The sequence below is a fragment of the Epargyreus clarus genome, unplaced genomic scaffold (genome assembly GCF_041222505.1).
Source record: "Epargyreus clarus isolate Ecla_fem2 unplaced genomic scaffold, WU_Ecla_fem_2.2 ptg000014l, whole genome shotgun sequence".
NCBI classification, from domain to species: Eukaryota; Metazoa; Arthropoda; class Insecta; order Lepidoptera; family Hesperiidae; genus Epargyreus; species Epargyreus clarus.
In genome coordinates this window covers 11395773-11419383 of record NW_027332222.1, presented here as the reverse complement: position 1 = coordinate 11419383, position 23611 = coordinate 11395773, and the positions used below count along the sequence as shown (strand labels likewise).

Below are 23611 nucleotides of genomic sequence, written 5' to 3'. Positions count from 1 at the left end.
GTAGAGCAAACCCCTGCAATTTATATTGGTGCTACACAACGATGAAGTACCCGATTAGAGCCCTAATGTAAGACGTTTTACTATTAGATCGGTTCAATAAAATAACCTAACGACAAATAAGTGTTATAAATTTCGAAATAGTACGCTGGAGACTCGTGATATTAATCCCAAGCGTATGATTTTTCGAAGAAAAATACTAGCGTTTGATCATTGTGTGGACTATATCCTATTAATACAGACGGCATTATTGTCTACCAAAATTGAAATTTGATAATTTACCTACTGGAAAGAAACACATAAATAAATGATTATTATTAACTATAATATTTGCTTATTAAACAATAATAACTACATGGTAATAACATGCTCCGAATATTATATTTTTCACAGTGCTTAGGCGTACGTTCTTAGGAGTCTATTGTTTTCTTCATCCACGATGCCGTGCGACCCTCGTGTTCTAATATTAGCAACAAGATTTATTTTATCAGGCTGTATACTTTGACCTCAAAGTTCTGTATCACTACTGTGCTACACGTTAATAGGGAATTATAATAGGGAGTTGCAACCCTTCAGGACTTAGTTGCAACATGTCCCTACTAAAGAAATTTGTATAAGAGAGTAATTTGTTTTAGTATAAAGGTGGTAAGGTAGAGTAGAGTCTACCGACAAAACTTGGTGTTTTAAACAAGAATATATCAGCGCTTGACAATTACATTATACATCGAAAAGATAGGTAGGCGACGACGCAAAATTTGTAACACGGTAATATTTTATGTTTTGTTAACTTATAAAAATACTTTTGGTCTTAGAAGATGTCAGTCATAGCCAAAGTACATCTATACATTTGTCCACGAATTTTGCGTACAAATTGCGCAAATTTAAATTCTTAAAGGAGAATAAATTTAAATTAATAGATTTTAGAAACAGAACCCAATTTGTTACGAAAGGACCATAATAACATCGACTTTATAATGTCGCAGGGCGACTTGAAAAGTTTCGTATTTTCCAGTGCTTAACTCCGACCACCTTGACCATTTACATAGAACAACATTACGAATAAGTTGAAAACTTTGATAGTAGTCGAATGTAGTTAGGGAGCTTTCAATTTACTCCCGTTATTTATAATCAGTCTATACAATGTCTTCCCATTTAAAGATTTGACAATTTACCTATTTCTAGTTGTCCTATGTAGTATATTTAATAAGCAAAAATTACATAGATAGCATATTAATAACGGGCCTATGACCTATGCTTTCTACACTCACAGCCCCACACTAGGATTCCCTGTGTCGTGGGTGCCATGGACACACACATAGACACACACAAACATCCACTACAAACTATTCACTCTTGTTTTGAAGCCTCCATTTACCTTCAAGTAGACTTGCATGTCTATTTCCTACTTAAATAAATCTTCCACAAGATATCCTGGCAGCCCCACAGAACTACTAAGGTGTAAAAGTACCACAAAAAATCTCTACGTATTTTATTTTTTCAAGCTAAGTAAATTTCCCCCGCGAAATCAATTTATTGTAAAATTCCCGTGTAATTGAATTTTCTCAGGCAGTTCGTTACAGGCTGTGTTTGTTCACGGACGTCAGCACGCTGTTGCTTCATGATCCTTATTTATGGTTCATCCAATGTGCCTTTTATTATTACCTCCGTTCGTTTGTTAAATTGTAACGAGTGTTTAATAATAATAAAAGTAGAAAAGGAATAGAGAATCCACATTATGGTAAGTGGCACTGCGACCCATACATCTGCAATCAACCCCAGGTAAGATTAGATTCCTACCTGAGGTCTGCTACAGATGCGCCGCTACCCCTGAGGACTAAGCTGGAATTCTTCGGATGTAGTATGTCTCCCTTGCCATACCCCTCACACCAGAACACAGCAGTGCTCAATACTACTGTTATTAAGTAGAAATAGGTGTGGCGATGGTGCCGCCAGAGTCGAACCACAGAAGGTGCCACGACGTTTATACCCTATAGAACAGAGGTGAAGCTAAAAACTAAGATAGTCGCCACCTATGTAAGTCATCCGGTACCCAAATCCTACCACCGAGACGCAAGAACTACTCCTCGCTAGAAATAGGTGTAACAGAGACTCCAGAATAGAACCACAAAGGGTTCTACCACCTTTAAATCATCCAACGCAAACAACAAACCTATTCATTTGCGAAATCATAACAAGTCTTATAGAAACTGTAGCAAATGTTGGTCCCAGCGATCACAGAATTTAATGGCTTTGTTTGTTCAAAACGTCCAAATAATGCCACTTAGTTGACGGCTAAAGATTAATTACGGCAACGTTAATGGATAAGCGAGAACGAACTTAGCAGACGTCCTTTCACCCCAGAAAAACAAACAGACGAGTAATAAATGTTATTTAACAATTACTTAAAGTACATACGTTAGACGTTGAGAAATATTATGTACTAAGTTATCCAAATATTTGCTGTGTAGGGTGTTACCATGTCTCCGTGCTAAAATGTCCTTTAAATACTTGAAATACTTATTTATTTAAGATGTAAGTTACACAGTATTCGTTATTTATTAGTAAATTTACTCTAAAAGTGTTCTTGTTGGTCAAGAATTCAAAAAACAACTGACAAATCAGCCGTTTGTGCCTTCATTCAATTTCAAGGCGGCGAAGTATCTGTACTGTATCAAAGGTGTAGGGGTAAATAATAACAATGAATAGCACTATTATCTTTCCTTTGACTGATGACATAAGAAGATACTAATTTTTAAAGGTTGTGGAACTGTCGGTAACTGTGTTCTGGTTTGAAAGATGTGCTAAGAGAGACGTAGGCATTCCACCTTAATTCTGAGTAAATTACAGATATTGTCCACAGTTGGGAGTGTTCACTCCCTTCATTAAATGGACTGCATGCTCGTTTTTTACGTTATTCTACGAAATAACCCCTCTACTAATATCATCAACACGCCAACACAGCCAAGCGGGGTGACATCGGCGAAACCTTTTTGCAGACCTATAGGGTCTATAGCATATGCCAATTGCCTATTCCGCATAGAACGTCTTACAACTAACGAATAAATCGTACAAGTACATAATTGTAAAGATCGTTACATGCTTATAAACTTTCAAAAATGAACTTTCGAAAAGAAAAGAAAAATTACCTTTCACTTAAGACTTGAAACGACGAAATAGAATTCGTTAACTGAGATGAAATTTCAGACGGCAGTCATCTTGCGTAGTTAATTTTGTACTTGTGTAGTTTGGAATCTCATTACCCTCTTTCAGGGTCGAATTTTCAAAAGTCTGAGTAAGCACGACTTTCCATTCTAGTGAAAGCTGTCAAGTAAATGTTGGTTAGTGATTATAAGTTTTAAGCAAAAATTAAGGCAGATAGTCACGATATTTTAAATTTATGTCGACTGGGATCCATGGGCAATTGGATATTTATTACCGACACTGAATAGGATCTACTTTTTTGCTAGGTTGACGTAGCTAAGCAGCCTACAATCCACCTGATGGTAAGTGGTAACTTTTGCCCATGAACATATAGTATTAATATGCAAATGAGAATTTTGCTCAATACGTGGTAATAGCCACTTATAGACATTTGTTACCAATGGAATATATAATTTGAACTCTACTTGATATCCCGTGTATCTATTTTTACCCAACTGTGGAAGGTAATGTTTTCAAGCGTATGCAGATTGTAGTCGTATGTCATTCTTTGGCACGCTCTGCAGGTGGCTCGACATATTTTAACATATAAGCTGTCGTTAGATCCGTCTAGTTTGTGGAAGTGACATACGCTATATTTTGAAATAGTCGGGTTTTTTGTTTTTATAATAATACTAAGATATATACCATACATAATATCTTTATTGTGAAGGGTAGGTAGTAGTAGTAGTAGTAGTAGTAAGGTAGGAAGCAGAAGTAACTGCGTGTAATCAACTTCAATTAGGACCTATCCCATTTGATGTTGATTACGTGTGCGTGGTTTTGTCCTGCCCGCAGTAACCACTTCACATCTGGCAGAGTACATGATCGTTCGCTACCCCCATTAATATCGCTATGAGTAAGAAATAAGTGGCAGATTTTTTTATATTGTAGAAGTAGGAAACGAGAATCTAATACACTTGATCGTAAGTGGAAATTGCCGCCAATAGATGTCTATATACCCATAGGTAAGACATGATAGGATTAGAATCCTATCTGAGGTCAGCCGTAGGTGCGTTGCTATTTTTAGGACTAATTTTAAATGTCTCGTATCAAGTCTCTTATTCTTACCACACCCATCAAACCAAAACACAGCAGCATAAGTGCGTGGTGACACATACCTGTTAAGACACTTTTACTGGCATAAGGACTCTTCCTTATTTCTTTAGGAGTAGCGATGATACCTTTGAAGTGAAACCACCATTAATTCAACCTTTAATGGCATTTAAATTTACATCACAATTAAGTAACAAACTCAATTCTATTAACAGGAAAGCAATTAAAGTAACAATAATTGTTGATTATAATTGGATTGAGGGCGGCGTTTGTTTAGGGGTAGATTGGCAATTTTCGCGGCATTTGTGTTCTCCGACCAACAGGCAGATAATATCAAAACAGTAGAACAACAATCAGTACCTAATTATCGATAGCAATCTCTTACTATCCAATATGCTAATGAAATTCTGTAATATCTTCATAATTATATCTGTTATCCACATATTAGATAGAATATTGTACCTATTAGCTAATATTAGAAGTTTTTGTGACTTAACTTCGTCGTTTACTAAAATGATTAACTTGAATAATTATACAAGTTAATTATAACTAGTTATAACTTGTATAATTTTATTTCTTAAGAAAATTTAGTCAATAAGTTCATAACTAAGTTTGTGTTTCCATATGTGTATTTTTGGATTTTACTGTTTAATAATCAAATCAAATAATCTATCTATCTATCTAACTATATTTCTAAGCATACATACTTACATTGAAATTCAAATTAAGAGGTTTAAAATTAATCTTGTATTTTATCCGGTTCTATAACGTGGAAAATTTGAATACATATTTGCAATGTAGCGCCACGTTTTTGCAAGTAATTGCAGTTAAATTAATCACGGCAAGGCACTTAAATTCGTTAAGACAGAATACATTTTTATTCAATACTTTGGAAGAAAAGCCTATTTACAATATTTTCGCTTAGTCAAACTTTAAACTGAACAAAAATTTTCTTAATCTCTTTCATTTCGGTTTTCTTATTTCTGTAAATGTTACGTTAGTTAGGTAAGTATGATTTGGCGTTTGTGTTCCGGCTTTCAATTTTCCCTATGGAGTGTCTCTGTTTTAATATTTCAGAATTTGATCACATTTAGTGAGCAAAAATAGCGCCTTTGTATTATTTTACATGTATTAAAATCCTAAAGGAAGACCTTGAAATGAAATTGGAGCCCCGGAACATTTTAAAGACCAATTAGTCTTGACGATCTTTTTTTATGATATTGATAGATTTATTTTTAACGCGCGTGAAACCGCGGGTCACGGCTAGTAATTTATAAAAACAAGGCTATTTACAATATTTTCGCTGAGACGAACTTTAAACTGAGCAAAAATTGTCTTAAGCTCTTTCATTTCGGTTTTCTGTATGAAAAAATATCTTAAGACCTTGCATTTCGTATTCTTCTATAAATGTTACGTAAGTTAGGCAAGTATGATTTGGCGTTTGTTCCGGCTTTCAATTTATAAAAGCAGCACGGATCGCGCATTGGGGCGAACACCGCGGAATCAGATACGGCTCCCCTCAGCTCCATCGCGATATCTGTACCCTTACCATGAGTTTTTATGTTTTGACAAACATGACTGTTTTGGTATTTGTTTATGTATTTGCCCATACAAATTCCAATCAGCGCCCCGAGCGGATTGTATCAGAACTATAGTGTCAGTAACATTAAATGACTAAATTGACAAATGGCGCTTTATGTTTTGTCTCTCTTTTTTGCGAACATGTGAGGCAGAAAAAAGAGCACTTACTTATTGTTACGTTAACTCAGTCTACTAGCAAACGGAACAGAATAATGGATTGAGTAAACGTAACGTAAAATTGTGGGATGTTTTGAAAACTCATGGTAAGGGTACTGCGCGGAAAGTTTAAGGGCCACTTCGGAAGAAACGAGCTACCTCGATACTTACGTAGACAACACTTCGACGTGAATACACTTTGTTGATATTTGCACTTTAAATGTTGGGCCTTTGGCGGTTTACGGCCCGTATTGTGTTTTAATTAAGTACGAAATGGTCTCAAAATTCTCGTGTAAATGTTAATTAATCGTTGTTATATCAACTTATGATATACACGCGACACCGCAAAATGCATTTTAGATGAAACCAAAGCTCTCGTCACACCATAGTCTTCCCTAGGGAGTGTCTGTGTTCCAATATTTCAGAACTTGAATATATACATCTTGTATACATCTTGTACATCTTGTATATATTCAAGTTCAGCTTGTAGAATATGATTCCAACCCAAAGATTTCTATGACCATCGCAATTTTATATCGACTGATTCAAAATTAACGAAGTCCGAGCAATATTCCATCCCTATACAAATATCCCTGTAAGGGTTTCAATACGACAAACACGACACGACACGCCCTTTTAAGGGTTTCAAAGGTTGAAAACGGGAGCCTATCATTAAGCAATAATAGATAGAGTAGACTGTAGATTTATTTCCCATTGCAGTTTCCTACATATAAAATTGTAATGTACCAAAAAATTAATTGTAATTAAATAAATAAGTCTTTGTTACTTTAAATAAACAATTACATTATTATTATTATTATTAAGCTACTACTCTATGTCCATTTGTCATTTAGCTCTAACTCTTAGACCGTAATAGATACAGAGACATTTACAGAGTGCGTATTGCTTTAACGCCAAAACAACAAGAACTGAAAATAACAAGAAATAATAAAAGGGGTCCCCATAATAGAAATTGTTATTTTCGGTTTATCTATTAAAATGTAACGGGTAGACGTACGTAATTAAAATTTAATAATGCATGTAAGTACTTCTATAGAAAACAAACGGTACGGAATCCTTAGGGTGAATTCGACTCACACTTGGCGGACTTTTCTGCTTCATTTCTATAAAAAACTCTAGCACATTATTGAAGGTTTGCTGAACGCGTATTTAAACTGAATAATTGCGGCATCAGATACAGCCCCCTCGAGGAGGCGAGATGAATCTGATGATAGCCTCGTCAAACGCTCGATAAGGGCCACTTGAAAAGAATTGAGGTATCTGATTCCATCACAAGAATGCTGGGAATATTCTTACAAATATTTACCGTTCGCTCCTCTTCTATTACAGATGTTTCTTTTAGATGGAGTATTTTTGCACTGTTTGGTGTTAACACTAGAAAGGCCGCCGTCAATTGGACGGTTTAATGAAATTAATCGTACATAACTTTTTACTAGTGTTTTCAATCTTTCTGATATTTCATGACTTTTTCTAAAGTATTGTTTTTGAAGTTCTTATATAAAAATAATACTCGTAATGCTTTTATTTTAGAAATTACAAACAGTTATACCTAAAAGGGCCACTGCCGTCAATTTGACGGTGTAGTGATTCAAGTCAATTGCTCGGCCACGTGATATGTAAATACCTACACATAACACATGCTATTATGATTTTGAACAAAATTGTATATATTTTTAATTATATTTGACAATTTCTTATACTAATATTTATATTAGTGAGTAATTTGGGATCTGTAAGTCAACTTGTGTCAGTAGGTAAAAGTATATTGTTCACAATGAGCATACGCCGTGTATACTATATAATGGAGTAGAAATAGCACAAGAACTAGGTAATATCTGGTGAAAAGAGCGATAATACTAGTATATTAGTACTATACAGAAGAACTGAACCTTTCGATTCACTATCTGAATAACAATCATCATCTTTCTTCAACTCCGAGGAAGATTTACCTATAACAACAATTTGTTACTATTTTTGTGGTGGAAAACATATTAGAACACGAGCTGGATGTAGATGCCGGATAACTAGTAGCTTGCAGTCCGAATTTGGCTCACCATCGACCAACTACAAGGTATCAGCCGAGGGTTATATTCACGTAGCCAGAGAGAGTCGCAGAGTGGACATGTACTGAAAATCAAAGCTACCGCGGGCGACAAAGTTATCAAAACGTGTATTTCGCAATATACTTGATCTAATTAGTAAATAATCCAAGCTTTATCTCGGATTACATATCGTAAGTAAACAAGAAAAGTCTTGTCATATTTTTCATTCTTCAGCTTGTTAACAACTTGATGTAGAACATTAGAATAACACAAGTAATTTGACAATATCCCGCAGCTTAGACAATTATTACGTTACTAAGGAAATTGAAGCTACTAATTAACACACAAAATTATAAAACACGAAAGTATTTAATAAATACAAATTGCATTAAAAATAATTCTTGTGATATTTGTTACATGACCAAAAACAACCGTTTTGGGCAAATTTATACCTAAAATATGCAAATAAAAACGAACTTATATTACCATATATGTACTTGTAAAATGAAGTAGCAGTTTTTGCGACTTTTATTGCCATTTTTAACATTTATCGCAATTATATTACTTGCCGTCAATTTGACGGCACCGGGCGTCCGGGCTTTCTAGTGTTAATAGAGGCTTATAAAAAGTATAAGGTAATTTTGTTCTTCTTTTAATTATACGGTAATCGCGTAGGATTCTTAATAAGAATGTACCTAAGAAGTATTTAAAATATATATATATATACATATATATTGAAAGAACGCTGTGGAAAAAAAACAAAAAGTAAATAAATTAATAAAAATTTAATATAAATTATCTTTGTTAGAAACAAAGAATATAGTTGCTTAAAGAAAATCTCTTTACAAATAGACCAGTGCCGAAGCCTTTAAAAATGGTAAAAAATGAAAAAAAATCACAATAGAATGAAACCCATTGGAAAAGGAGGGGAATATGATCAAAATGAAAGGAAAAATAAATTACGGTCGATCCGAGTTCGGGAAGTGGGAGGGGGTGAGTTTTTAAGGGTAAAAATGGTTTATCTTGATTTCCGGCTAAACTACACGTCCTATGCGAAAAAGTTCAATGGCAAAGTTGTAGGTAATAAAAAGATCTACAACTTTTGTATTTGCAATTTTTTCACATAACCTCAAAATTTGGGTGAAAAATTCAAAAAACCAAGTTTTTGGTTTTTTATTTATATCTTATTCAAAAAAAATTTTATTTTTACGAAATTTGGTGAAAACTTACCTTATTATGTCCCAAATACACTGTAATTTATTTGATTAAAAATATTTATTTTTTCGCCTTATTTTCACTTAATATCAAAAAAGCACCCTAATTTTCAATCGAAAATTCTGACGTCAAAATATCAGCTTTTTTCAAAAAGTTTGGGGGCTTTTTGTTCGTTGAAATATCTACTTTCTGATGGTGTAAAAAAAATATACATTACTATAGGAAATGTTCTCAGAAAATGCAAAAAATTGAAAAAAACCCAAATTCGATATTTTTTTTTATCATTATGTACAATTTTGAGGTATTTATTAAAATTTACACTTTAATTACTCAAAAAACGTAAGATTTCATGTTTTATTGATAAATGAAAAAGTTGCAAATTAAAATATACTTCAATAATTAACAAACAAATAAGTTAATAAAGTTAATATTTAATAAGACATCTACAATATTTTGAAAAAGTTGTAGAATCTTATTTAAATAATATTTGTAGATGTCTATTTACTGCTGTTTTAAAATAATTTATATACCTGAGTGACCTACGGTAAATTTTAGCCCATTGTAAGTTATTTCATAGAGAAGTGGGGACGGACCTAGGAGGGTCTGGGCCTTACTACATACCTGCTATTTCGTAGCAGCTGTAAAAACCGTTAGCCAGTATTCGAGATACAGAGCAGTGTACTGTACAACATCGTTTTTAAAAATACACGTGCAGGCTCAGTTACTCTAAGTGAATTGTGAGAAATGTAAAGGTAAATACAATCTGTATTTAAATCTCCATTAATCAACTTTAAAATAAAAATAGTAATATTTTCTTTCATAAATAGTATGTTTAACATAACATAACCTAAAAAATTAAAATTGAATGATATTTTAGTACAAGAATAACAAATAGTAATTTCGTTTATTTTATACAAACAAATTTAGTTATAGTCATGATAAAACTTTGAAGGCATTATTAATTTAATTTTGTCTTTTCAGATTATCAGTATGGATGGATCTGTTTGAATAATCTGCAATAAGTCAGATGACAAGCAAGTGTATGAAATAAAAAAATCAGCTTTGAATCGTTTAGTGGAGTCTAGCAAGAAGAGAATCGACAATAAATACAATTGGGTTTTTTTTCAATTTTTTGCATTTTCTGAGAACATTTCCTATAGTAATGTATATTTTTTTTACACCATCAGAAAGTAGATATTTCAACGAACAAAAAGCCCCCAAACTTTTTGAAAAAAGCTGATATTTTGACGTCAGAATTTTCGATTGAAAATTAGGGTGCTTTTTTGATATTAAGTGAAAATAAGGCGAAAAAATAAATATTTTTAATCAAATAAATTACAGTGTATTTGGGACATAATAAGGTAAGTTTTCACCAAATTTCGTAAAAATAAAAATTTTTTTGAATAAGATATAAATAAAAAACCAAAAACTTGGTTTTTTGAATTTTTCACCCAAATTTTGAGGGTATGTGAAAAAATTGCAAATACAAAAGTTGTAGATCTTTTTATTACCTACAACTTTGCCATTGAACTTTTTCGCATAGGACGTGTAGTTTAGCCGGAAATCAAGATAAGCCATTTTTTACCCTTAAAAACTCACCCCCTCCCACTTCCCGAACTCGGATCGACCGTAATTTATTTTTCCTTTCATTTTGATCATATTCCCCTCCTTTTCCAATGGGTTTCATTCTATTGTAATTTTTTTTGGTTTCAAAAATTATCGACCCTGGTCTAAAAGAAATTATTAGAGACTGGAGGAGTGGACATGTTTTATTTAGTTTGTCATCCGAGAAATAAATGTCGGCGGTATCAACTATATATCTGTAAAATACATATTAAAAAGAAAAATATTTGACCACAAATTTGCATTTGCAAAATTTTCTATGATTTATATTAACACAAGCCACCCTCAATATTCCTTTAAGAATTTTTTTTTCAAGTATCCTCCAAATTCAACCCAGCGTAAAATAAATCGATAGATTTAAGAGGGTGAGAATAAGCGTGAATCCAAAAATGAGAAAAAATGTTTGGTTTCGTCTCTAGAGGCTAGCATTTTTATAACTTTTCAAGAGATTCGAGCTCACGAAAAATGGTTTAATGAAAATTCAAGAACGTTTAAATCTTTTTAATGGTTTAGAAAATTGTGTAGTTATGCATACAATTATTTATATACGACGTGAAACGTAATGAGGTATTAATATTGTAATAAATCAATTTAATATTTTAATATGTTCGCTAATGATAATACTAATGATTATACTGCCGTTCAACTTTACTAACTTTATAGGAAAGAAGGGGAAGTTAATTTCAAAATTTACATGGTAGAATATTAACTTAATGTTAACTATTCGGCATCTACATATGTATAAAGCAATTATCTGTAGGAACGCACTTTATTTCAGTTCAGTACACTTAACTAAAATGTATAGACTGTATAATTAAAATAGACGCTAAAATAATAACTTTAATTAATTAAATTAAAATTTTTAATTATTCGAAGTTTAATTGTTAGATATTTATGATGAATTTAAATTAAATTAAAATTATAAAAAAATCCTTAAAGCCACATTTCTTCAATATGTTCATAAGTATAAAATGTAAAAAAACCTGCATACCCTTATAACATTCTTATGTTATAATTTTTAGAGAAAATTTACGAATAAATAACTAACACTAGATACGTAATTTAAATAATAAATAAATAAGTATTTCAAATATTTTAGGGACATTTAAACACGGAGACGTGGAAAAACTTTTTTACGCAACTATTTCAATTCTCAAAACTGGTTACATTTTCTTGTTAGGAATGAGTAATCTTTACTAATCTATAATGATAACCTATACATATGTCAAGTAACGGGAATGACCAACGCAATCGTGAAAATCACTTAAGTACATCAGTCACACTGATTTCCGTGTTGTTGATCGTCACCCCACATCACATTATCCCCTGTCAATCAAGTCCTTGGATTACGGCTCACCCCTAAGACTTATTAGTGCCTACGTGTTCCGACACTGCAAACATCGTAACTCTCCATTAATCACTAGGATCGTTTTAATTCAGATTTTGGACTAGGTATCCCGGAGTTCTCCAACAATCGTTGAGGACGGCCACCGAGGGGGTTTTAGTGCGGTAAGAATCCCACATAACCCGGCGTCGCTCCCAAGTCGTCGGGTACCTTTTGAAGGTTTCCCCCTCGTTAAGAAAAAAAAAGGTATATTCGGCTAGCTTTACCTATGTATGCCTAAATACATACCGATACATTAAAGTTGTTTAAAAATAACAAATGAACATGCGGTCCACCTAATGGCTAGAGCCGCTCATGAACAGATTTTCATTTATATGTAATCAACCCAGATAAAACAAGAGTGAGGTCCTATGTGAGGTCTGCCACAAATGCGCCGTTACTCCTTTTCTTTTTTTTTCGTGGGGAAATCTCCATGGGTTCTTCTCAGCTGCGGGGGTAGTGGACAGGATATCGCCGGACTCCTACCGGCTTAAACCCCACGGTGATCCTCTGGACGCCTTTTGTCGGGACCACGGGTACGCTAATAGCACTCGTCCGCGATCCCGACGGCGTTTGCCCACGTCAGGGGCCAGTCTCGGTTCAGGATGGAGCTGGAGCTACTCCATCGGCTCATCTTTGAGGTGCACGCGGGAACCCAACCTCCACTGGAGCGCTTTAGCTCCACCCGCTGCTGGATTGCAACGGGATACTGAGCCCCCGACCACGACAAGGCGCACTCCAACTTGGGGGGGCACCGCTACTCCTAAGGACCAAGCTGGAAGACCTCGGGAAAGTATTTCTCCCTTACTACACCAAACCAGAACACAGCGCTTAACACTTATTGGGCAGAAAGGAAGAGGGAAAGTAAAAAGAAAATCGTAGTGGAGTAGTAGTTTTTACAAACAAGTACAAATGTTAGTGGTTCAGTCCTTTAGGAATTTAATTCCGTGGTTCGTCTAAATCTGACGAAAAATAGGTACTACTATTGAAAATGGGAAAGGCGCATCGTACACAACATATATTATTCTTATTTCAAAGCAACTTTTATCTGTACGCTGTTTGTCCACTGCACCGTCACCGAGCTGATACCGAGAACGGGATTATTTCGGGCCGATTTTAAGTATGTCGTGACGGCGATAGTTTGTCCACTGCGCCCGATATCGGCGGTTTATTTTGTTCCAGCTGTCACTCGTGTGACGGCAGTGTATGAACAAGTTACAATGTGTTTTACATTGCCGGCACATCGGCCCGTCAAAAACTCGGTGCCGATCTAGCGGTCACGCCGATCTACTCGGAATATCGGCGGCCGGGATGACGATGCTCCGGTGACGGACGTGCGGTGGACAAGCTGCTATAGTAAACGTATGTACACTATTTCGGCGCCGTCATTAATTATCGGTATCGGATCGGTATCGGTGGTCGGTGCACAAACACACAATTTTTAATTTCTGTCAATAATAAAAGATTCACCAAAACGGTGATTTGCAATATACCCAGGATATAAACATAAATTCGTATATTATTTTATTACTCTTTGCAACACTTGTTCGAGGGTAACAATAAAAAATATTTGTTATATTATCAGAGAAAGTCATCAAATCATTTTCACTGCCCATAAATCTACAAGATGCCATGCGTTCGTATTCATATGCCTATTTTTATTGTATTTGGTACATCAAAATGCAAAAAATATATTTGCCTCTTTCTTTAGTCTACCCGCGTGGCGGAGCGGTCATCATAACGGTCTGACGCGCGGTCTGGTTCGATCCCGGCCTGACAGACATCTGAATGACGAATGAGGACATAAGAATATGTTATTTGTTATTATAACTGACTGCCCATAAATCTAGAAAATGTTATGAATTCGAGTTCATTCTCATAGATGTTTATTTTACCAGGTATACTAAAAATTAAAAGAAATAAACTTCCCTGCCTATGTGGTACAATTTGATACAATGGTTCGTACTCATAATATAATACAGACAACACCTAGTCCTTTTAATGCAATATGAACTTGAACCAACGAATTTCGAAGGCTTTTCTAAAACGTTAAACTTTAATGAGATATGTATCATCAGTGCCGCTACCTCTTTCTCCAGATATTCTTGAACCGGAACGATTCAAGTTCATGAAATTTCTACGAAACACTCTCAAGGAAAATTTTGAATAATAAATATTCAATATGTTGTGTCGTTTTTGAAATATAGGATATTTTCTGTTACCCGCTATCTTCAGTACTCGCAGAAATAACTTTATTTTTTATAAACCACTGTGAAATAGAAAAACGTTATTTCTCGTTTTCATAAAATAAATGTTCGTCGCGTCTACGGAATCTTCACTAAGTATGGTCCGACGCTTGTTGGCCGCTTATTACGTATGTCTATTAGCATGTCAAAATAATAATTGCCACTTAATAAATGTGATTACTTATTAAATCCACTCATAAAATCGTCGATAGCGGACCAAAATGGACGTAGCATTCAGCTCCATATTACAATGGATAATATTATTCATAACAACATGTGTAATTCTTCTGCTTGGCTTCTTCTACCACAAATACAGCTATTGGAAGACGCGTGGTGTGCCGTATGAAAAACCGTTCCTATTTTTCGGCAACTTAAGTTTCGCAATGAGAAAAAGCGTGTGGGATTTTTGCCTGGAAGTGAAAAGGAAACATCCGAGGGATTACGTGGGAATATTCCTGGCGTGGCAGCCGACACTGCTTGTGCAAACTCCGGAACTTGCCCGTCGCATACTTGTGAAGGATCACGAATATTTCCAAGATAGATTTTTGTATTCTCGCAAATCGGATCCTCTTGGTTCGCTCAATTTGTTTACTTTGAAAGTAAGTACTTAAAAAGATAGAAGAGTGCCCTTTATTCGTGTCCTTAAATCAAGCGCTATTGTTTTGATATTTTTTACAAATAAAAATATTTATATTTTACATAATATAAATAACAAAACAGCGTCTGAAAAGTTGAGGTCCACGACATTGACCATACGCTTCAAACAAGAAAACAGCGCAATATCTTCCTAATTACTTTGTGTATAGTAACAATATATTTGTACCTATGTCAACATATATTTAATTTCCGAGATACACAATCTTCGTCATAAAGTAAATGGAAATAACAAAAACAGTCATATCTCACGACTTTAGGGTTCGAACACAAAACTGCGATGCGACGCGATGCGAATTCGCAACGCAGAAAATTGCGATGCGAATTGCTGCGATGCGATATCGTGCGGCGTAGCGTCTCTCAGGGTGACCAACAACAACAACCACTGTGCGATGCGAATCAATTCGCAAGTTCTTGCGATGCGTCGAGGGAGCTCGCAGATTTTTGCGATGCGACGTCGCATCGCAGTTTTGTGTACGAACCCTTAGCACGTTGTAACACTATTCTTGACATCTCTATTCTAGTACAATGGCATACATTTTTTATTTACGAGTATGTTGACTTCATAATCATAATCATAATCATTTATTCATTTGTCAGTAAGGATTACAATATTGGATGTTTGCACTTTGGGAACAACGCTTACTGTACCAATTATTGGCGTACAAATGATAACAAAATTTCTAATCTAATTAAAATTACAACAATTATTACAAGTTTATGTCAAATTATTACAAACAAACACCACAATTACAAACATTTACAAATTTTGATAACAATGAAAATAATTTAAATTTAAACATTTTGCGCTATTTAGTAAATCAGATATATGTGTTGCGTGCATTACTTGTCATTAAGATATTCATTAACTGTGTAAACACATTTCTCTACGAGGTATGTTCGAAACTTTTGTTTAAATACGAAGGTATCTGACAGTGTTCGTATTTCTAACGGACTTTTATTGAATACATTCGTGACCATTCCGAAAAAACTTTTTCTGAGACTTACGAGAATATTACGAGTGTGTCCGTAGATATGTTTCAAAATATATAGTACGGCTAAAGAATGTCCTGTCTTTTATGTAAAGGATACTCACGACAGGACATTTTGACCAAGCGATGCTTTATTTGAGCTATGTCATGTGACCAAAGTAAATCATGCCGTATACTCTAATTCATATGATACTTGTGCATGATGCATAGTTTGAAATAATATTATTGCCGCCAATCACAGATTTTACAAAAAATACTGATCATATTTATTTTCTTAGAAATCTGAATAAAAAACCACAAATACAATGCTCTATTCTTTGAACAAGTTTAGGTTTTTTGTTAATGTTAGGAAGATAAAATTAGATATTTATGTTATTACGTTACTTTGGTATTGGAAAGATCTTTAAAAGTTATCAACCACAACAGAAGGAGAGTACACAAGGTTAAGATAGAGCTGATATTGGTGGAACGACGACGAAACTGTAATTAGAAATTCTATCATAGAGCTTTCATTTCAGAATCCAAAGTGGTCAGAGATGAGACACGAAATCTCCCCAATGTTTACGGCGAATCGGCTGAAGAACTACACGAAGCTGATGAACATGAACGCCGTTGAGTTGGTGCGGAAGATACAACGCGACTACGTCGACGCCAAAAAAACCGTCGACTTAAAGGTAATGTGAGATTGAATTTTTTTTATAATATAGGAATTGTTGTTGTTAAAATTTGTTAACCTCTCTACACACTTATAACTACATACCAAGAGCCTACTTGTGTTATGTTTTTCCCTCATATTTTATTGAAATAGCAGACGAGTCCGCAGTCCATCTGCTGTTACATAATTACGGCCGCAAATGAAAATTTGCAACCAACCGGTACGGTGCTACCCCTGAGGACTAAGTTGGAACGCCTGGGATAAGTATGTCCCCTTATCACACCCTTGGAACCCAAACACAGCTGCGCCAAACTCTGATGTTATTATGTAAAAAATAGAAATAGATTTGGCGGCAATAATCTCGAAGTCTAACCACCCGCAAACATGCTATGGAATATAATAAACCACGTTATTTTATTTTAAAATGTGGACTAATAATTCATATTATTCAAAAAACCAATTAGGCACATCTGTGTGCGCACATAAATAGCTAGATTAAAGTTCGAATAAATTAATTGCGTGAACCAATTTTACCAACTCTTTCAGCTAACTTTAAATTTACGATTATCTAAATACGATTAGAATAACTTATAATAGAAAAATGTAGATCCAGAAGAGTTTGGACGAGACGGTAGCACCGGCAAGCCTTTTTCTAGGGTTCAGCATTTCTTGGCGACTTATGAGGAGACAGCTGACATATGATCACATATTAGGAGACCATCTTCAGGAACGGAAAGCACCTCTGACCGACTTCAGGTTGAACCTTTGTTTTTATGGACATACATCCGTGACAATGACTACTTACCAACAGGTGAACTGCATTCGCGTTTGCCATTTAATGAAAAAACTATCATCAATTAAATGAAAAATCGGTCGATTATATTATTACCACGCTTTTATTGGCTTGACCTGTATGTATGTATGTAACGGAATCTTTGAACTCGATTTTTACCCACTTTTAATAGTCCGATTAATTTAAAAATTTGAACAGTTATCAAGAACCGATGACAATACACTATTTTAATAATTTTAACCCATTCTCCTCATCAGGATCGTTAGGAATCAGGATTAACGATTTTCCTTGTGGTATTTTAGGGTGGATTTTAGTTTTTAAACTATGATTATTTTTATTCACAGGAACTATTTTCTATGTACACGTCTGACACAGTAGCGTATACTGCATTTGGGATACGAGTGAGCGTATTAAACGACCAACCATCTCCATTGTGGTATATTACCAGCCATATGGTTAAATGGACCTTCTGGCGCGGCTTTGAATTCACTATGATCTTCTTAATTCCGGCTGTAGCCGCAATATTGAAGTAAGTTTTAATTGGAAAACATGGAAATGTACTCTTACAACCCTTCGTGATTCTATACCGGCGGTACCGACGTCTCACCTATCTCTGCCCAATAGTGACAGTGTTAAACGCCGGTGTATCTGGGGTTAGTTACAGATATCCATGGGCAGCACTGGCCGTTGACAAATACTAGTAGAAGATTAATCTATCCTATCATAAACCTCAGGTGATCTCCACAGAGCGTCATTACTTTTCTCGTTTAGTAAGAGAAGCAATAAATTTTCAACAGATCAACAAATTTCAACAGAGGTTTTAAGTTAGCCCAAACGTGGAATCCAGTGGTTAGTTTATGCAAATCACAAGGATACTGTTAGTGTGTTGTGATATGGAAGCTAGAAAAGAAAAACGAACTAGACGTAGGGTAGATAGATTAATCTACCACTAGTACTTTTCAACGGTGTCTCCCCGCCGCCGTAGTTTCGCTGTGACCACGATCCATGCAACTGGGTCGAAATATTGGCAATAAAAAAATTAAAAAACGCTTATCGTGAGCATCCGTTACATAATAAAATGTCTCAATTCCGCGATAATTTTAGTCTAAAATCATATACCGCTTACGATGCTCTGAAATAATTGAATTTCTTTAATATCAGCTCTGAAGCCTTCCGATACACGGAAACATCCAAAAAAATTGCTTGTAGCGGACACAAAATGAAACTTACTAATGACTTTGAATACTTCCGAAGTTTTGAACATCTTTTTTTTTAAGGTTTTGTTTCTTTTCGCCAAAGGCTACTGAGTATATCAAAAAAATTTTCTGGGATGTCGTTAACGATCGAAATAAAGTTGGGAAATCAAGTGACAAGGATCTCGTAAATCACTTGCTTAAATTAAAAGAAAATCTGAAACTTCCCGCCGATTCTGGTTCTGGTAAGTTGAGACATTAGTGTAAAGAAGCTTATGCCGAAACACGGTTCAAATAGAAACATATTGAGGCGCTACGTGATGTAAGCAAGGCCTCTCAGTTTTTCAATCGAACTCAATTATTGACTCAGTAGTGGATAAAATAAGTACGCTTTGCAGCGTAATGCCAGCGCAAAATATAATAAACGTACGTAATAAATAAATTTCATTTTAAATCTCCGATAATTTTGATTCATAGGTAATAGAACCCTTATTGCTTACACCCGAATACAACGTTACGTCTGAATTCTGCCTAATACCAGCATTGTGAAGCGCTGAATTCTAGTTAGAAGACTAACGACTATAGCCATATATTCGTAGGCGCCGTCGTCCATTCATTATCGCGTACGAAGCGCGCACAAATGTAATGCCGGCGCTATTCGTCAACCCACTGATTTATTAGACACTGAGATTTCACATGTACACCGTGCCTAATAAACCAATCTATACTACTGAATACACACTATTTATCTTGAATATTCGTGTGGTAGTATATATATATGTATTTACAGATTTCAAGATTCTAGAATTATGTCAAAATCGTAGAAAATTCAAATGGAAAATGTGTTTGTTATCTTTACAAACTTTTTATCCATAGAAATTAAAAAATAGATGTCTTAGTAACATTCTTGTAATAAAATATATTCTATGAAGAAAAATATTTTGGTCATTTTAAGTTGCGACTAAAACTCAAACATCGATTAGATTATCTGTACATAGGTACTTTTTCAGAATTAGCCGACAACCTGATGTTAGCTCAAGCAGCTGTGTTCATACTGGGAGCCATCGCAACTTCGGCCACAACACTCTCCTACGCTCTCCACGAATTAGCGTACAATTCTGAAGCGCAGGTATTGAAAACTACTATTTCGTCCTGATTACATAACATAATAGATAATTTTTATATTAAAAAATAATTATGAAGTATTTACTTTAAAATATATATACGACCTTCGTATTCGTATTTAAAATTATAAATTAGGAAAGCTTAAACACAGCATTAAAATATGGTACAGAATATACAGTATTTGCTCGTAGTAAGCCGATTATGTGAAAATTCGTACTGTTAATACATACAAAACATTTAATAGCCTTAATACTGAAAATGAATACCCAAATTCGAACATATGACCTTAATAGGGAATTTATACGTAATTTTCATACAAATGCGATAAAGTGCAGTATTCAACGTACTGAATTGATTTTTACTTTTTACAGGAGAAGCTTTTTAACGAGGTCAGTAAAGCGATGGTGCAAAGTGGAAAAGATGTTTTGGAATATGAAGAATTAGTGGAATTGAAATATTTAAGCGCTTGTATTAATGGTAAGCCGTCGGGAGACTCCAGATTGTTATCAAAGTCATATAGTAACCTTATTTCTTTGGGTATAGAAGTACAAGTAAATCTAGAAGCATTTTAGTTGATTTTAGTTGCAATTTTAGTAGTGTTCTTCCTTTAAGGGAGTGTTAAACGTTCTTAAAGCAATGAAACGTGTTGTAAAAAAGCCTAAATACACGAGGCGTTCCAACTTAGCTCTCGGGGGTACCAATTCATCTGTGACTCACTTTAGAAATATCTTATTAGTCCTATTTGGAGTTGTCCTTGGATGATAATTATTACTTACTATTAGGTTTGATATTTTTATTTCTTATGAATATTCTTTAATTTATTTTAAAATGTTTCAATTTTTCTTCTTACTTTGATCATCTGATTTATAATTTTAACTTATTTTTTGTTGATTTCAGAGACTCTACGTAAATATCCACCTGTGGCTTATCTAGACAGGCAATGCTCCAAAAAATACAAGTTAAACGATGAATTGATAATAGAGAAGGGAGTTCCGGTATTTGTTAACGTACTAGCGATACATTATGACGAAAATATCTATCCCGAGCCGGAAAAATGGCGTCCGGAAAGAATAAACGTTTCATCTGACAATGATAATCTTAATTTCACCTTTTTGCCGTTTGGCGAGGGACCCCGCTTTTGCATAGGTAAGATATTTAATTCCATATTTATTTTAGGTATGGTACGCAAATCTCTGGCTTTTGTAAACATATTTAGGATTTGAGGTATTCTTTTTTTGTTGCCAATGGAAAAAAGAATGTGGAACTTTGCTGAATTTTTCGAATCACATTTAAATATCACATATGGATATTGTTAACGTCGATGTCATTACGAAACGGACATTACCAGTATTATATTCTTTATACAAATAAATATATTACTAATCTACTCGTATTTTAAAATAAATGCAATAATTCTTTGAAACGACTGAACCGATTTAAAAAAAAATGTTCACCCATGTATACAGATAAAAAAATACGCCGGGACTTTAACATAATATATTTCAACTATTGTCATAATATTTACAATAAATTATTTTTTGCAGGCAAACGTTATGGCCTGATGCAAGTCCGAGCAGCTCTCGCACAGATTATACTAAAGTACCAACTGAAACCGGCTGTCCCATACAACATTAAAACTGACCCCTATAGTGTTATGTTATCACCTGACAAATGTAGTGTTAAATTTGTCGAACGTTAACTTATGAAAAATAATATCGTCTGATCCATAGAATAGAAATCAAATAGTCGCTAACAGAGAACATTTTTTCATAGATAGTCTATTATTGTATAGACATGCTCTGATTGTTTGAAAACTAATATAATTCTTGCTGTGGTCTGGCGAAAAATCTATGTGTAACTTGAATAAGCTAAAAATTGTAGATAGATGTAGATGTATCTGGAATTAGTAGTCTATTTGATTGCCTTTTGTCCCTATATTTATTAAAAAACATTATATTTTAAAAAAATCTTTGTTTCATTCATTTCTATTTCAGCAGCGACCGAACTCCAGACACTCCCAGTTTTGGGCAAGACCTGTGCCTTACAGTGCCCAACAGTGGACAGTTAATAACAACAGTATTGAGCACTGCTGTGTTCTGGTGTGAAACTGGTATGGCAAGGGAAACATACTTATTCGAAGCATTCCAGCTTAGTGCTCAGGGGTAGCGGCGGATCTATGGCCGACCTCAGGTAGGAAACTAATCTTACCTGGGGTTGATAGCAGATGTCCATGGGTGGCAGTAGCCACTTGCCATCAAGTGAACTGCATGTTCGTCTACTACTCCTATTTATAAATAAGAGTGGCTAGCGGAATCGACCCACTATGTGCTTGTACTTCAATATTCACAATGTAATAACGTAAAATTTATATAACATTGTCATTAACACAACTTATCAGTGGCGGATTTACCAGCAGGCTGACTAGGCTTCAGCCTATGGCGGCAGATTTTTGGGGCGGCAAATTTGGGGACAGAACGTTTTTTTTTGCTAATTAGGAAGCTAGTTCGTTCATGCCTTAAACGTGACACGAACTGGCGTGACGAGCAAAAAAAAAAAAAAGGAACCGTACGCGGGCGCGGCAAACAAATAAAAAGAAACCCGTGTCATAAGCCGGCGCGACGACCAAAAAACAACGGGAAACATGTTCTGAACCAACGTGGCGAGCAAAAAAAAAAACAGGAGCGCAAGCTACCTAATCCGATAAACTACCTAGTCCCTGAACCGGTATATACGCCTCACCTCTAGTAAGACATGACAATTATAGAAGCAGGGGCGGCAAAAACTGTCCAGCCTAGACCTTACATTTTTTGAATTCGCCACTGGACATGCCAATTGTAAAGCAGGGGCGTCAAAAACTGTTCAGCCTAGACCTTGATTTTTTTTTAATCCGCCACTGCAACTTATATTCTATAAGTATGTAAACAACGTATTTATTCTGTAAGTACTTTTTATATTTAAGTGATAGCAAATTGCTATCTAATTTTCTCACTCTTCGGCGCAGCACTTGATTAACTACGACTGGATCTGTTTGAAATATTAACTCAGCGAACTATTTAACGTAATTCAAGCTTCGTGGGCTCACGGCAGGCACGTCCCGGTCATATTATAGGGTAACTAACGGATAAACTTTGTTATTAAAATTAATTAACAGCGCATCAAAAGTTTCGTGGAGCACGGATAGATAAATGTGTTCGTTTGTGAACAGGGTTTGGTTTCAATAATGAAAGAAATTTCAAGTTTTTTTTTAAATATAGGAGTAGCAGACGGCTACTGTCACCCATGGACATCTGTAATCAACCCCAGAGAGGATTAGATATTCTTACCTGAGATCGGCCACAGATGCGCCGCTACCCCTGAGGACCAAGCTGGAAGACCTCGGAAAAGTATGTACTACCTCCTTACTACACCAAACCAGAACACAGCAGCGCTTAACACTTATTGGGCAGAAAGGATTTCTTCAGAGGGTAAGTAAAAAGGAAAATCGTAGTGTAGTAGTCATAATTCGTCTATGTGTTAGCAATGCTTAATACAACTATTTGATTTGAGCATAAGTAAATTTGACGACTGTGCCTTATGTTCAAACCATGTAGAGACCGCCTTAAAAAAGGAAAGAGTATCTACTTAATAGATAGCACCTTTTCCTTAATAAATGTTTTGTAATTACCCTAATATGTTTGTAA

General features: G+C 34.9%; 1 protein-coding gene across 1 annotated transcript; it reads left to right on the top strand.

Moving 5' to 3' along the window:
* The first annotated feature begins 14704 nt into the window (after positions 1 to 14704).
* LOC140747595 (cytochrome P450 6k1-like) lies at positions 14705 to 21646 on the top strand. Its single transcript, XM_073080145.1, has 8 exons — positions 14705 to 15118; positions 16684 to 16839; positions 17958 to 18142; positions 18891 to 19051; positions 19817 to 19935; positions 20303 to 20408; positions 20829 to 21077; positions 21476 to 21646. The coding sequence occupies exons 1-8, from the start codon at positions 14741 to 14743 to the stop codon at positions 21628 to 21630; spliced, it is 1509 nt and encodes a 502-aa protein (XP_072936246.1). The 5' UTR covers positions 14705 to 14740; the 3' UTR covers positions 21631 to 21646.
* The last annotated feature ends 1965 nt before the right edge of the window (positions 21647 to 23611 follow it).

Bases quoted from the DNA above. Each gene is read 5' to 3' on its own strand.
- LOC140747595 (XM_073080145.1), top strand. From the start codon at position 14,741: ATGGACGTAGCATTCAGCTCCATATTACAATGGATAATATTATTCATA. The intron at 18,143-18,890 runs GTAAGTTTTAAT...TTTTTTTTTAAG, and splicing joins GCTGTAGCCGCAATATTGAA to GTTTTGTTTCTTTTCGCCAA. The intron at 21,078-21,475 runs GTAAGATATTTA...TATTTTTTGCAG, and splicing joins GGGACCCCGCTTTTGCATAG to GCAAACGTTATGGCCTGATG.